General features: G+C 45.6%; 1 protein-coding gene across 3 annotated transcripts in view; it reads right to left on the bottom strand.

Moving 5' to 3' along the window:
* LOC139268583 (FYN-binding protein 1-like) overlaps positions 1-15,875 on the bottom strand; it is a 163,847-nt gene that overhangs the window by 82,709 nt on the left and 65,263 nt on the right. For all 3 annotated transcript variants that reach the window (XM_070886947.1, XM_070886948.1, XM_070886949.1), the window contains exons 6-7: positions 7,914-8,037; positions 463-503 (exon numbers count right to left, since the gene is read on the bottom strand). In XM_070886947.1, the coding sequence (XP_070743048.1) occupies positions 463-503; positions 7,914-8,037 (165 nt within the window). The remainder of the gene's footprint in view (positions 1-462; positions 504-7,913; positions 8,038-15,875) is intronic.

The raw sequence follows: 15,875 nt of genomic DNA, 5'->3' as shown, positions 1-15,875 counted from the left end.
CCCCCAAAAAATTGCATTAAACAAAAAAAAAAATCACAAAACATTAACGTGACACATCTATCGAATCGCTGAAAAGGAATAAGAAAATAAAACATTTAATGGAATTTTTTTTTTTTTTTGCAGGTCTTCTGCTCCAAGGGCTGCAATGCAGCTTTTTCTGTGTTGGGATTTTGTGTGCAGAGAGCCAAATTTTTGGCGAAAGCAATATTTCAAGTCTTGCACGGTGGCACTCCTCTCCCAGTGGTATTTGAAAACCGCTGCCCCAAGACTGAATTTCCCGCCGACCACTTTTTCGCCAAAACGGTCACAAGGTTGGCGAATTTCTGGCTCTATGTAATTAAATCTGTTAGCCTATATGAAATCAATCCTAAACCAGATGAAAAAAATAACAAGCAAAACAAAATCTAGCCCATACTATCAATTAATGATCTCAATGTAACAAATATATAAGCAAACACTTACCAGCACTGTGAAATGGTGATGTGGTATATGGTTCAACAGTTCTGTGAAAGAATTGTCCCCATTAATGACACATGTAATTTCCAAACCTTCTTCTGTACATCACATCATAGTGTTTAATCCAAATGCATAGAATAAGCTCACTTTCTACATCAGAAAATTAGATGTAACTGACAATTGATTAGCTGATTTAAATGTGGCAAACATTTGAGTTATTTTACAGCTAACGAGATTCCAGAAAACAATCTCAAATTCAGCACAGAAAACATCCCACTTCACATTATTGTGTTATTTTAGAAAACAGATACCACAAAGATCAAAGCAGGTTTGAAGTATACTGGGGCATTGAACACTTCACAACATCAATAATTAAATTGATAACCACACAATTAGACATAACTCATGAAATGATAAAGTGAATGTAAAGGCAGGGAAGACAGAAGTGGGTATGGTCCAAGATCCAGAGCTTCATTATAACCAAACTTATAAGGGGAAGAAATATTTCCCTATGATTAGCAAATAATTGACAGAGGGAGAAGCCATGATAGGAGAACAACATTTAATAATGGGAATTAACTAAACAATCCTCAAATATTCCTGGCCATCCAAAACTGAAAAGCATGTGATTTACAAGTGTACGAGGTATAGGCTTATTTGTTGATGAAGGGAATAGACTGTGTTTCCGTAGACAATTTCTTTCAACTAAATAGGTTAGTGAGGACTAGGGGTTACAATCTCAAGTTATGCAAGGCCAGAGGTTAGGAGATGGTTCTTTTCCCTGAAGTTAGTGAACCTGTGGAACAGCTGCAGGATTGTGTGATGAATGCTGATTAGCTAAATTTCTTTAAGAACAGGACCTGTTTCAGGTTGGATGGAGATCTCCTCATATAAAAAGGTAGGTACGATATAACATTAATCAAGACCATAGTGGCCTTCTGGGCTAGTTTTGATATCCTAAAGGGGGTGGAGAGGAATTTTCCAGATTTTGTTTCTCTATTTGGCCTGGGTTTTTAAATCTGTTTTTTTCCACTTCTCCCAAGGGACTGTATGGTTTTCGGGTAGGGTGAGGGCGAGGGTGTATATATTATGATGCACAAGGCATCAGTTGTGTGGGACAGGCTGGATGGACCAGTGGGTCTTTTCCTGCCTGTCATTGTCGTTTGTTCATATGACGTATATTTTTTTCTTCAACTCTGAAGAAACAATGAACAATTTCTCCATCTTACTGGCTGTATAAGCCAACAGCTTACTTTAACTATCTAGAATCGAAAGAAATATATTTTTCACTGACATTTAAGTAACTAAAAAGGAAAGCATACTGCTTTAGATTGAAAAGTTAATGCATAGGGATACTTTTAAACAAGCTCACAGAAAATATAAAGGATTGCATTAATAGTTTTTTTATTCATTCATGGGATGTGGGCATCACTGGCAAGGCCAGCACTTATTGCACATTTCCGATTGCGCTTGAGAAGATGGTGGTGAGCTGCCTTCTTGAACCACTGCAGTCCGTGTAGTGAAGGAACTCCCACAGTGCTGTTAGGGAGGAAGTTCGAGGATATTGACCCAGCGACGATGAAGTAACGCCGATATTTTTCCAAGTGAGGATGGTGTGCATCTTGGAGGAGAACTTGGAGGTGGTAGTGTTCCCATGCGCCTGTTGCCCTTGTCCTTCTAGGTGGAAGAGGTCGCAGGTTTGAGAGGTGTTGCCGATGAAGCCTTGGCGAGTTGCTGCATTGCATCTTATAGATGGTACAGCAGCCACGGTGCGCTGGTGGTGGAGGAAGTGAGCACTGAAGGTGGTGAATGGGGTAACAATCAAGCAGGCTGCTGTGTCCTGGATGGTGTCGAGCTTCTTGAGTGTTGTTGGAGCTGCACTCATCCAGGCAAGTGGAGAGTATTCCATCACACCCCTGACTTGTGCCTTGTCGATCATGGAAAGGCTTTGGTGAGTTAGGAGGTGAGACACTCACTGCAGAATACCCAGCCTCTGACCTGCTCTTGTCACCACAGTATTTATGTGGCAGGTCCAGTTAAGTTTCTAGTCAATGGTTACCTCCAGGATGTTGATGGTGGGGGATTTGGCGATGGTAATGCCATTGAATGTCAAGGGGAGATGGTTAGACTCTTGCTTATTGGAGAGTTATTGGCTAGCGCTTGTGTGGCGCGAATGTTACTTGCCACTTATCAGTCCAAGCCTAGATGTCATCCAGGTCTTGTTGCATGCAGGCATGGACTGCTTCATTATCTGAAGAGTTGCGAATGGAACTGAACACTGTGCAATCATCAGAGAGCATCCCCTTATGATGGAGGGAAGAGCATTGATGAAGCAACTGAAGATGGTTGGACCTAGGACACTGCCCAGTGGAATTCCTGTAGCAATGTCCTGGGCTGAGATGATTGACCTCCAACAACCAAAACCCATCTTCATTTATGCTAGTTTTGACTCCAGCCAGTGGAGAATTCTGATTCCCATAGACTTGAATTTTACTGGGCTCCTTAACGCCACACTCGGTCAAATGCTGTCTTGATGTCAAGGGCAGTCACTCTCGCCTCACCTCTGGAATTCAGCTCTCATCCAAGTTGGACCAAGGCTGTAATGAGGTCTGGAGCAGAGCCCAAACTGGACATCGGTGAGGTTATTGATGAGTAAGTGCTGCTTGATAGCATTGTTGACGACACCTTCCATCACTTTGCTGATGATTGAGAGTGGACTGATGGGTCGGTAATTGGCCGAATTGGATTTGTCCTGCTTTATGTGAGCAGGACATACATGAGCAGTTTTTCACATTGTCGAGTAGATGCCAGTGCTGTAGCTGTTCTGGAACAGCTTGGATAGAGGTGCAGCTAGTTCTGGAGCACAAGTCTTCAGCACAACAGTCGGGATGTTGTCAGGGCTCTTATCTTTGCTGTATCCAGTATTCCGATATCACATGGAGTGAATCAAATTGGCTGAAGACTAGCTTCTGAGATGGTGAGTACCGCAGGGGGAGGCCGATATGGATCATCCATTCCGCACTTCCGGCTGAAGATGGTAGCAAATACTTCAGCCTTATCTTTTGCACTAGCATGCTTCCACTGTTTAGCTTGCTGTAGTCCTGTGTTGCAGCTTCCCCAGGTTGGCATCTCATGTTTTAGGTACACCTGGTGCTGCTTCTGACATGCTCTTCTGCACTCCTCATTGAACTAGGGTTGGTCCCCTGGCTTGATGGTAATGATAGAATGAGAGATATGCCGGGCCATGAGGTTACAGATTGTGGTGGAATACACTTTGGCTGCTGCTGATGACCCACAGTGCCTCATGGATGCCCAGTTTTAAGCTGCTACATTTGTCCTGAATCTATCCCATTTAGCAGTGGTAGTGCAACTCAACATGTTGGAGGGTGTTCTCAGTGTTAAGACAGGACTTTTTCTCCACAAAGACTGCGGTGGTCACTACTACCAATGCTGTCATGGACAGATGCATCTGTGACAGGTAGACTGGTGAGGATGAGGTCAAGTATGTTTTTCCCTCATGTTGGTTCTCTCACCACCTGCCGCAGGTCCAGGGCCACTCCCTCCCGACTCTATACCACTGTGCCGCCATCTCGGGTGGGTTTGTCCTGTTGGTGGGAAAGGACATACCAAGGCATGGTGATGGAGGAGTATGGGACACTGCCTGAAAGGTATGATTCTGTGGGTATGATTATGTCAGGCTGTTGCTTGTGGGACAGCTCTCCCAATTTTGGCACAAGTTCCCAGATGTACAGATCAAGAATTAGTAAATAGTTGACAAAGACTAGAAATAGCAACAAGTTGCATTAATATAACGCCTTTAACATAGTAAAACATCAGGAGCATTACCAAAAAATGTTGACACCAAGCCACATAAGGAGATATTCAGGCAGAGAGATAGGTTTTAAGGAGTGTCTTAAAAGAGGAAAGAGAGGTCGAGGCAGAGAGGTTTAGGCAGGGAATTCCAGAGCTTAGGGCCTTGGCAGCTGAAGACACGGCTGCCAATGGCGATTAAAAATCGGGGATACTCAAGAGGCCAGAATTGGCGGAGCACAGAGATCTCGGGAGGAGGGGTGGAGATTACAGAGATAGAGAGGGGTGAGGCCATGGAGTGATTTGAAAACCGGGATGAGAATTAAAAAAAAAGAGGTGTTGCTTAACCAGGAGCCAATGTAGTTCAGCAAGCACAAGGGAGATGAGCGACTAGGACTTAGTAAAAGTTAGCACATGGGCAGCAGTGTTTTGGATGATCTCAAGTTTACGGAGGGTAGAACTTGGGAGACCAACTCGGAGTGCGTTGAAATAGTTAAGTGTAGAGATGATAAAGGCATGGATGAGGGTTTCAGCAGCTGATGAGCTGAGACACGGGCAGAGTCGGACAATGTTATGGAGGTCGAGAAAGGCGGTCTGAGTGATGGAGTGGATATGTGGTCGGAAGCTCATCTCGGAGTCAAATATGACACCAAGGTTGCGAACAGTCTGCTTCAGTTACATGACAGTTGCCAGGGAGAAGGGCAGAGTTGGTGACAAGGGAACGGAGGTTGTAGTGGTGACCGAAGACAATGGCTTTGGTCTTCCCAATATTTAGTCGGAGGAAATTTTTGCTCATACTAGTTATGCAGTATTAAAGATTTAGCTCAGCATTGCTTTAGCTTTTAATGCATTATTAAGCATAATTGTGAATCCGCAACTTTGCTGTTATATGCATAACAAGGAATCTAGTGAATGACAAGGATGAATTATCCCAAGAAGCATCTTTACTAGCATTGCACAAACAGCTAAATCATTGAAATAGTGCTTGGGAGCTCAGTGCAGCTAGTTTCAGAATGGTTTCTGCATAATGTAATACAGGAGTCAAAGGAATTACAGTTTAATAAAAAGGCATAGGATCACTGCTTGAAGAAATATGAAGGAGTGAGTGGAAATCTGGTATGGATGCCCACCTCCCTGGCCCCAAACAACTGATGTAACAGGCATGGGAAGAAATCAGAGTGGGTCAATCTGTTTCCCAAACTTGGAGGGCAATCATTCTCAAGTATCGTTGCCTGAGACAATGGACTTAATTTAACAAGTAACTCACTGTAAAGCTTGTGTGCAACCATAAACCATGAACAACTCTTTACTGTTCTTGTTGATCCTCCTTGGACAATTGCAATGCAAGTTGATCACTGAATCCATTGCCTATCATAGTTAAAATACTAAACGTCCCAGCTCAGTTCTGCAGATTATCTGTCTGCACATCCAAACAATTGGCTTGAAATTAGGTTTGGTCATTAAAATAAATCATTGGGATGTGGGTGATGCTGAAAAGGTTTTCATTTATTGTCCATCCTTAGTTGCCCTGAAGCAATTTGATACAATTGAGTGGCTTGCTGGGTCACTTTAGAGGGCAGTTCTGTACATGTTGACTTGGAGGCTTGGAAAATGGCTTGTTTTCCATTTAACCACCAATTATACCAGCAATGATGAGCTCAACAAGGCTAATGTCATGGATTCAGTACAATAAATCCACTTGGGCCCAACATTGCTCTTCATTTTCAATATTAACCTGTCCAGAGTAGGCATGCACCATAACATCAACAGTAATTTCCAGCATCATATGTTATATGATACAGACAGCAGAAAAAAATCTTTGTTTTATCCATATACAGATTTCTATCCTTTCATTAAAGCAGAACACTTCCTTTGTGGGAGAGAGGGGAAGTGGTGGGCTCTTCTGATGAATAGTGCTCCCTAAAGTAATTGAAAATATTTCCTTCCTTCAAACAAGTATTCTTTGCTTCGCTTGTCAAAATGCAGCCTTAAGCGGACTAGATAGATTTCATTCCCCATTCCTGAAAAGGTATGCTTGGATGAAACACCCAATGGCTGTCTGACTGAGTTGAGTGCAATGAGTAACCAGGACCAGTAAATGTGTTGCACCCGATGCTCGTTTACAGTTTCAGAGCTCATTAATGGATAGGATTGTGCACAAAGCACGTCTGTGGCCCCAATATTGAGAGGGGTGAAGAATTTCAGACGGGGAAAGCAGAAGTCCGCGTTTCCCCGCCTGTTGTAGGTTCCCCACCCGGAAGTCAGCCTGATTGACAGGCTTGGCTTCCAGTTGAGCGGGGAGAACGCCAGAGTAGGCCACAGGAGCAGGCAGGAAGCCTGCAGGGACTGGGGGTCTTTGCATGGGGGTGAGGGACTGGGGGTCTTTGCATGGGGGTGGGGGAGCGGGGGTTGGAAGCAGCCCTCCTGGCCCACAAGCAGTGCTGTAAAGGCACTTCCCTTCTCCCGGAAGCTGTTCTCTCCTCACTTCAGCTGCCGGGTTTCTTGAGGCCTAGGAAACTCAGCTGGCCCATGGTTATAAACTGCAAAGCAGGTTAAATCCAAGGCTGCCAGTCTCATTAAAATAGTTAAATTGCCAACCCATCTCCTTAGAGCAGCTTGGCTGGCCGCCCAGTCTCCTGCCTCCGTTAAATCCAGAAGTGAGATGGGTTGGAGGAGAGTTGAGGACGGGTTTGAGATTTTAAAAATTTTAACATCTCATCTGACCCCAAACCCCCCGCTTTGGGGGATAAAATTCACCCCCTGAGTTTTTTTTTACTGCATAAGAATGTCTGAAACTCTGAACGAGCATCAGGTGCAGCACATTTACTGGTCCTGGTTACTCATTGCACTCATCTAGGACAGGGTACAAAGTCAGTGCCTGTCGGATAAGATAGACCTGAGAGATACAGGTGTGATGTCCGGAATCCGGAAACCTCGAGACTAAGGCCGTTCCGAATTCTGGATATTTCCGGATTTCGGAACATCTTTTTCTGGGCCGAGGTATGTGGGCTCAGTCGGGGGCCGGGATCGGTCGGCGAGGTAAGGGGGGGCGGGAGGTAAGGGGGGGCGGGAGGTAAGGGGGGGCGGGAGGTAAGGGGGGGCGGGAGGTAAGGGGGGTATGAAGTTAGGCAGCTGAGGTAATGGGGCGAGGTCGGGCGCCGAGGGAGTCCGGATTTTGGAACAGTTTCCGGATGACCCCGCCACGAATCGGCCCAGTGTCCGGATTCCAAAACATTCTGAATTTTGGAACTCTGGATTTCGGATGCTCAACCTGTACATCATCCAAAGAGGTCTTTTCCACCAGGAGACTTCAAAAAATGATCTCTACAAAGCTACTTAAAAAAAATAGAAAAACTGAAAACCCCATTCCATAGGAAGAAAACAAAGACATCGGTTTATCCTCCCTCTTTGGGGAGCAGGGAAATACTTTAAGATTGCTTCCGACAGCACTGCTCCTCTTTAAAAGCTTTTCACTTGCCACAGAAGCCTCAGACACAGAACAAATCTTAAGAGTATATTAAAGTTATTAAGCGATCGTGTCATTATGGTAAAGCACCTTTTAACAATCAAGTAGCAATAAAGCGGTTCACTGATTAATTTTGCATACAAATTTAGGTAAATGTTTAGCAGAAGAAAGTTGTACTTGCATTTCAGACAGACCAATGTCATCATATATCTCCTCAAATGTCTGGGGCTGTTGTGACATTCTTTTGCTAATTTCCTTAATTTCAGCATTATCCATTTTCACAGCATCAATTTGGATATAACCATCTGAAATAAAAATTCACATTTCTAGTATAGATCTCCCAGAAGCAGCACAGATTAAATATTTAATCGACCACCGAACAGAGTTCTTCAGCCCACTAACATATGTTAATGAGGGGGCTATCAGCCGTTTCTAGACTTCTCCCAGATATTCTTGAAATTTAAAGCCAGTTAAAAAAGTGAATCCATAAAAAAAAAGGTTGAGAATATGGAATGCATTTTCCAGAAGGCCTTGTATACAAATCCTGGAGCTGGCCTTCCACCCGGAATTTATCAGACCAGGAAGGTGCATGAGTACTACTCAATCTATGCAAAGAAGGAAGAAAGAATCTGAATCAGTGAACATCAGCTCCTCACCTGTATGAACAGTTTAGACCACACGTCAGAGGGGTCAGGAACACACGAGCTCATAAAAAGGGACAGCATATATAAAAATAGTCCAGAATTGAAAGGGGAATTCCTCCCCACATCCACCCCAATAATAATTATCCTTCTTCCCAAGAACATCTTTGTTTGATTTGTTTTGTTTTATTCTTTCTCCCAATTTTTCTGCCTCCTCTTGAAAGCACCGCCTCTCATTGGGGTACAATTCTCCTGGTACTGCCTCTCACTGGGTTATGGCATCCCTAGCACTGACTCTTGCTCTGATACAGCTTCCCTAGCACTTCCCCTTGTACTGATTTGCACTGGGGCACAGGTGCCAGCCATCCCAGAGTAGCAATTCCCCATAAGTGAGCCGGAACAGTGGTTGTCAAAGCAAATCTGGTCCTTAGCTGTCAGCTACACACTTGCACCTTCCAGCTGCTGGCCAGGAGTAGGAACCCTGGCTGATTTTTTTCCCCTCCCCAACCAGGTGGAATGGAGGGTAATTGTAGAGCACTCGACTGCCACCTTGGCTGAGAGGAGCTAAATCAGCACATAATATTTGACCTGATTGGTCTGTCTGACTTTGTCTGTTAGTCTGCTAGCATAATTACGCTGATCACCTCTGCTTTGAGTTCACAGGAATTTAATTAAACCTTTACCTTCAAAAGAAGATGGTCAGGTGATTAAAACCCCAGGAATATGCCTGTTGTAGAGCCATCTAATGGACTATTGATGTAACAATAAAGCCATGTCCTCGGCACAGTTCTACCTGGAAGCCATGTTGTGCAATTGTGTGCTGACTGTGTCTCAAGATATCACAGGTTGGCAAATGAGGATGCGATAATGTATGCCCGAGCTGAAATTTTTGTTGGAGGATAATCTTGCCAACCGACGGAGGGACTGTTAAAAGTTCTTTGTTTTGCAGCAATGCTTAAAAATCCAAATTAAATTTAGAGCACACGTGGCTGATTGGTCAACGTTGCCAGAGTCCAGATGGCTGCACCCATGGGAATAATACAGCGCTTGGGCAAGTTCCATCGCAACCAAGAGATTTTCGGAGCATATGTGGAGCGGCTAGAAATGTTTTTCATTGCGAATAGTTTCGTCGAAGTGCCCGATGGTGAAAACCACAACCGGGCGGTTTTAAAAAGAAAACGGGCTATGTTCGTGACTGAAGCAGGCCCTGAGGAATATGAAAGCCTGAAAGATTTGCTGGCTCCTGGCAAGCCAAAGAAGGCGATTCTAACCAAGTTAGAACAGCACTACAGTCCTGAGCCTCTGGAAATTGCTGAGAGTTATAGTTTTGGAACACGCAATCAAATTTAAATGATGACAAGGGTATCAGTGAGTAAATATCCATTCATTGTCATTTCGGAAACTTTCAGGACTGAGCTTTGTTTATGTTATGAAAAATGAGCGCATCAGAAGTAAATTGTTGACAACCCCTAACTTGACATTTGATTTAGCTTGTTAGACAGCTATGTCGATGGATTTGGCTGACCAATACTCCCGAGAATTTCCGGCCATTTCCAGTCGTCAAACAACCGGCTGTTGTAAAAGGTAGTTGGGCCCCAAGGCAGCAACTGGCCAAGGTAATAGTGCATTGAAGTCATGCTATCGGTGCCTGGGACAACACATCGCTCAAAGCTGTCCATATGAAAAGGCAGAGTGTTTCTACTGCAAGAAAACTGGCCATCTTGCAACAGAAGAATGAACTGACTGGCAATGCTAGAAGTAGAAATCGGCAGACACTACATACCATTGAAGAGAAGCAGCAGGATGAGGAGTTGCTGGAGATCACGTCATTAGGAACACAAAGGTATCTAACAGCGATTCGCGAAGTATCATCATCCAAGCAGACATCACAGGAACCAGGATACCCATGGAAATCGACACTGGTGCATACGTGGTCAAAAGAATGCAATACAGCATTCAAAGGGTGTAAAATCCAGTTAGCCTGGTGCAACATGTTAGTTCACTATGACGTATCTAAGGAGATCAAGTTTGTTAAGTCCTGATTCTAATGTACTGACATACACGAGACACATGCTGAAGTCAAGGTCACTCAGGACCTGCACCTTTAATTCCAGCTCTTCAGTCCTGCACTTGCCTGAAACCTCCCTTTATATACCACAGTGGGACAGGTATGGAGTGTCTCCTGCAAGTGCACCCCTGGTGGCAAGATATGCTTATTGTTACAGGTCATATCCAGTTACAGTCATGTATAGCATGGTAAGATAGTTATATACAGTAATGAGAGATACATGACATCACCCTCCCCCAAGGTCTTATTGCCTTTATAGATTCAGTCTCTCAGGTGGTCTGCGTTCTTGCATGGAGCGCCTTAGTTGTGGTTCAGTTGTTTGCCTTGGTGCCTGTTTTTCGTTCGGTGTGATTGTTGGTATCTCGCCTGGGCTGTCTGTTGAGACTGCCCTTTCCTCAGGTTGTTCCACCTGTCTGTCCACCAGGTGTGGTGTGAGTTCCACGTTGTAGTCTGCCTCTGGTTCTTCAGTGTTATCAGTGAATCTACTTTTGACTTGGTCTACATGCCTCCAGCAGGTTTGGCCATTGTCCATTTATACAACCAGTAGCCTGTTTCCCTCTTTGTCTGTTACTGTCCCTGCAAGCCATTTGAGACCCCGGCTATAGTTTAGCACAAACACTTTGTCCCCCATCTCATTCCACCTCCCCCTCGAATTTCGGTCATGGTATTCAGTTAGCTTTTGACGCTTAGCCTCAACAATTTCATGCATGTCTGGGAGGATTAACGAGAGCCTGGTCTTTAAGGTTCGTTTCATCAATAGTTGCGCGGGGGGAACCCCAGTCAATGAATGCGGATGAGATCTGTATGTCAGCAGCAGTCGCGACAGGCGGTTCTGCAGCATGGGACCTTGGATTCTGAGCATGCCTTGTTTAATGATCTGCACTGCTCGTTCCGCCTGGTCATTGGAGGCTGGCTTGAAAGGTGCCGTCTTAACATGATTTATACCGTGGTCAACTATAAAATCGTGAAATTCTGCGCTGGTGAAGCACGGACCATTATTACTGACCAATATGTCAGGAATGCCGTGCGTTGCAAACATGGTTCTAAGGCTCTCCACAGTGGTGGAGATGGTGCTCGAGTTTAAAATGGCGCACTTGATCCATTTTGAAAATGCATCAACGACTACGAGGAACATTTTGCCCATGAATGGGCCCGCATAGTCTACATGCGCCCACGACCACGGTTTGGTGGGCCAAGGACTTAGGGGGTCCTCCCTGGGGGCATTACTGAGTTGTGTACAAATGGTGCACCGACGGACGCAGAGCTCCAAGTCCGCGTCAATGCCAGGCCACCAGACATGAGATTTGGCTATGGCCTTCATAAGGACGATCCCCGGGTGCTCGCGATGGAGCTCCCGGACAAACGCCTCCCTGCCTCGTAAGAACATAACTACTCGGCTGCCCCACATCAGGCAGTCTGCCTGTAGTGAGTTCATGCATGCGCCTATGGAAGGGTTTGACCTCCTCGGGCCAGGCATCGTGAGGCTCTGCTCAGTCACCGGTTAAAACGCATCTTTTAACTAGAGATAACGTGGGGTCGCTGGTCGTCCAGGCTCTGATTTGGCGAGCCGTCATGGGCGAACCTGTGGATTCAAAGGCATTGATTGCCATGACCATCTCAGTCCTGTTCGTAGGACCCTTTTGTGGTCGCCAGGGGTAGCCTGTTAAGCGCGTCGGCACAGTTGTCTGTGCCTTATCGTGTAGTCGTAAGCCGCCAGCATGAGTGCCCACCGCTGAATGCGCGCCGAGGCCTTGCCGTTGATTGCCTTGCACTTGGATAGTAGGGACGTGAGGGGTATGTGGTCGGTTTCTAACGCAAACTTGGCCCCGAAAAAGGTATTGGTGCATCTTTTTGACACCGTACACGCATGTGAGCGCCTCCTTCTCAACCATACCATACCCACGCTCTGCCCACGAAAGTGACCTGGAGGCATAAGCAACGGGCTGCAATTTACCCACATCATTGACGTGCTGTAAAACGCACCCGACCCTGTACGCTGACGCATCACACGTAAGGACTAACTTTTTACCTGGGTCAAAAAAGGCTAAAACACTCTTTGAACATAGAAGGTTGCGTGCCTTATTGAAGGCGCGTTCTTGGGCGTCCCCCCAAAACCAATCGCACCCCTTTCTGAGTAGCACGTGGAGAGGCTCCAGCAGCGTGCTCAAGTTCTGCATAAAGTTCCCAAAGTAATTGAGTAGCCAGAGAAAGGCGCGCAGTTCCGAGACATTCCGGGGCCTGGGTGCCAGGCGAATCGCTTCGGTTTTGGATTCTGTTGGGCGGATTCCATCAGCGGCAATCCTTCTGCCCAAAAATTCGACTTCGGATGCGAGAAACAGACACTTGGATTTCTTAACTCTTAGGTGAGTAACTTAGACTCGGTCAGTTCTTGCATCATATACACAGATGTGAGGTCAAGTTTCGAGAACAGTTTTCCTCCAGCCAACGTGGCATATAGGTCCTCCGCTCTGGGCAGCGGGTATTGGTCCTGTAGGGAGACTGTTTATGGTAGACTTGTAATCCCCACTGATTCGCACGGATCCATCAGGCTTCAGGACGGGTACGATGAGGCTTGCCCAGTCGCTGAATTCCACGGGAGAAATTATGCCTTCCTGCAGAAGCCAGTCCAGTTCGTTTTCAATTTTTTCCCTCATCACATAAGGCACAGCTCTAGCCTTGTGATGGACCGGTCTGGCATTGTGTGTGATGTAGATTCTAACTTTAGCCCCTTTGAAGGTGCCCACACCTGGCTGAAAGAGATGTTCAAAATGGCTTAGAGCTGTTGAGCAGGAGATGTGTTCCTCTGACAACATGGCGTGAACATCATCCCATTTCCAATTAAGTTCTACTAGCCAGCTTCTCCCCAACAGGGCTGGGAGATCCCCAGGGACAATCCACAGGGAAAGTCGGTTCACCATCACTTTGTGCGTGACTGAGAGCATGGCGCTGCCAAGGACTGGGACAATTTCTTTAGTATAGGTCCTTAGTTTGGTGTCGATCTTTGAGAGTTTTGGTCTGTTGCTTTTGTGCGGCCACAGCTGTTCAAATTGTTGAATGCTCAAGGGATTGACTGGCCCCCGTGTCCAGTTCCATGTTGACGTTGAATAGAACTCTCATCATAATTGGAGGCGTCTTGGTGTAAGAACAGTGGACATTGATCGTGTTAACCCGTTGTACCTCCGAGTCCCGTGCACTGTTCCAACCGTCTTCTGGTCCGCTTTCCGACCCTTCCGATTCGTTTACCAGCCGAGCTGCTGTTTTTCTGCACATGCGAGCCAGATGCCCTGTGTAGTTGCAGTTTCTGCAAACGGCATGCTGAAATCGACACACCCTGGTTGAGTGCCTTCCCCCAAATCTCGAACACAGACGGTTTCCATTGTTTCCGAAGGATGAGCTGCGTCTAGCTGATCTCCCTTGAGCTTCTCTCAATCTGTTGTTGATTGCTCGCATTGTGGGTTGATGAGGTGTGATCGGTCGTTCATGTGGCTCTTGATTTTGATGGCTTCTGGCGCCACTGTCTGCTGTTGAAGGCCTGCTCTCTTGCCTTTGTCTGTGTGTGTGGGGGTAAGCGGTTTGTTTCACAATGTGAACCCCTTGTTCCGATGCCTCGTTGGTTGTCGTACCTCGTTTCTTCTTCGCCTGCCAAGAACGTCTGTGCGGCCAGTGCTGCTGCCTCTAGAGTCAAGTTCTTAGTCTCTATAAGCTTTCGGAATATGCCTGCGTGGCCTATTCCTTCAATAAAAAAAGTCTCTGTACTTCCCTCCTTAGTTCATCGGGGAACTCTCATGAACTAGCCAGCCTCCAAAGTTCCGCCACAAAGTCGGGTATGCTTTGGCCCACACAACGTCTGTAGTTGTAGAACCTGTGTCTGGCCATGTGTAGGCTGCTCGCTGGCTTCAGGTGGTCTCTCACCAGTGTGCTCAACTCCTCAAACGACTTGCTTGCTGGCTTCTCGGGTGCCAGCAGATCTTTCATTAAAGTGTATGTTTGAGCCACAGCTGGTCAAGAGATGGGCTCTTCTCTTGTCTGCCTTATAGTCACCCAGCCAGTCTTTGGTCACAAAGCTTTGCTGGAGCCTTTCTATAAAGCCATCCCAATTGTCTCCAGCATTGTATTTCTCATCTGAGCTGTTGGTAGCCATTCTGTGGATTCTGTTGTCCCATAACTCGTCGCCACTGTTAAGTCCTGATTCTAATGTGCTGACTTACACGAGACACATGCTGAAGTCAAAGTCACTCAGGACCTGCACCTTTAATTCCAGCTTTCCAGTCCTGCACTTGCCTGAGACCTCCCTTTATATACCTCAGTGGGACAGGTATGGAGTGTCTCCTACAAGTGCACCCCTGGTGGTAAGGTATGCTTATTGTTAAGGTCATATCCAGTTACAGTCATGTATAGCATGGTAAGATACAGTTATATATAGTAATGAGAGATACATGACAAAGTTAGCATGTGACACCTCTCCTTATGGTGTTGGGGCAGTGATCTCTTGTATACTAGAGAGTGGCGAGGAGAAATCAATTGCTTTTGCATCACGCACTCGCAGTGCAAGTTAGCGGAATTGTGTGCAGATCAAAAAGGAAGATTTGGCATTGATTTTGGGGGTCAATAAGTTTCACAATACTTGTTTGGTCATAAGTTTACCATAGTCACTGAACATCAGCCCCTGACAGCAATCCTCCATCCAAAGTCCTCGGTTCAAACCTTAGCTGCAGCCCACATGCAGAGATGGACTTTGATTTTGTCAGCGTTTATGTATAACATTGAGTACAGATGATCAAGTAATCACAGTAATGCTGATGCTATGTCCTGGTTGCCATCCCCATCACAAGTTACACCTAATAGGAAGTAGTATTCTATTTATCATACATTGATGAGCTACCAGTCACAGCTAAAGAGATTGGTAGGGCAACCTAATGTGATCCAGTTATGTCAAAGATGCATGATTGCATAGCAAATGGATGGCCAAACTATGTATTCAAGGAAGATATTCATCCATACTTCGTTCGTAGGAATGAGAGAGAGTACATCGTCAGTCAGTCAGTGTACAACATATCAATCAGTGAGCAAGAAACCACCATCAGTACCATTACAGCCATGGAAATAGCCTCCCAGAGAGTGTAGCAAAAGTTGCATGTAAATTTTGCTGAGCTAAAAGGACAGCAATTGTCATAGTGATAATAGTCTTTCGAAGTGGTGTTTCCGATGCGGATAATAACAAGTAAATCACTAGACAATTTGAAAAGATTGTTTTCTTCATAGACTCCCAGAAGAAAGTGTGTCTGATAATGGGCCATAATTTTGTTCAGAAGAGTTCACACAGTTCATGCGCAGAAACGGTGTGAAACATACCAAAGTTCCACCATACCACCGTTTCCAATGGTGCAGCAGAGCACACAATACAACTTGTAAAACGTACCCTCATCAAGCAAAT

This window comes from Pristiophorus japonicus, chromosome 8 (genome assembly GCF_044704955.1).
Source record: "Pristiophorus japonicus isolate sPriJap1 chromosome 8, sPriJap1.hap1, whole genome shotgun sequence".
In the NCBI taxonomy this organism is placed as follows: Eukaryota; Metazoa; Chordata; class Chondrichthyes; family Pristiophoridae; genus Pristiophorus; species Pristiophorus japonicus.
The sequence above is the reverse complement of the archived record's forward strand: the minus strand, read 5'-3'. Positions and strand labels throughout refer to the sequence as shown.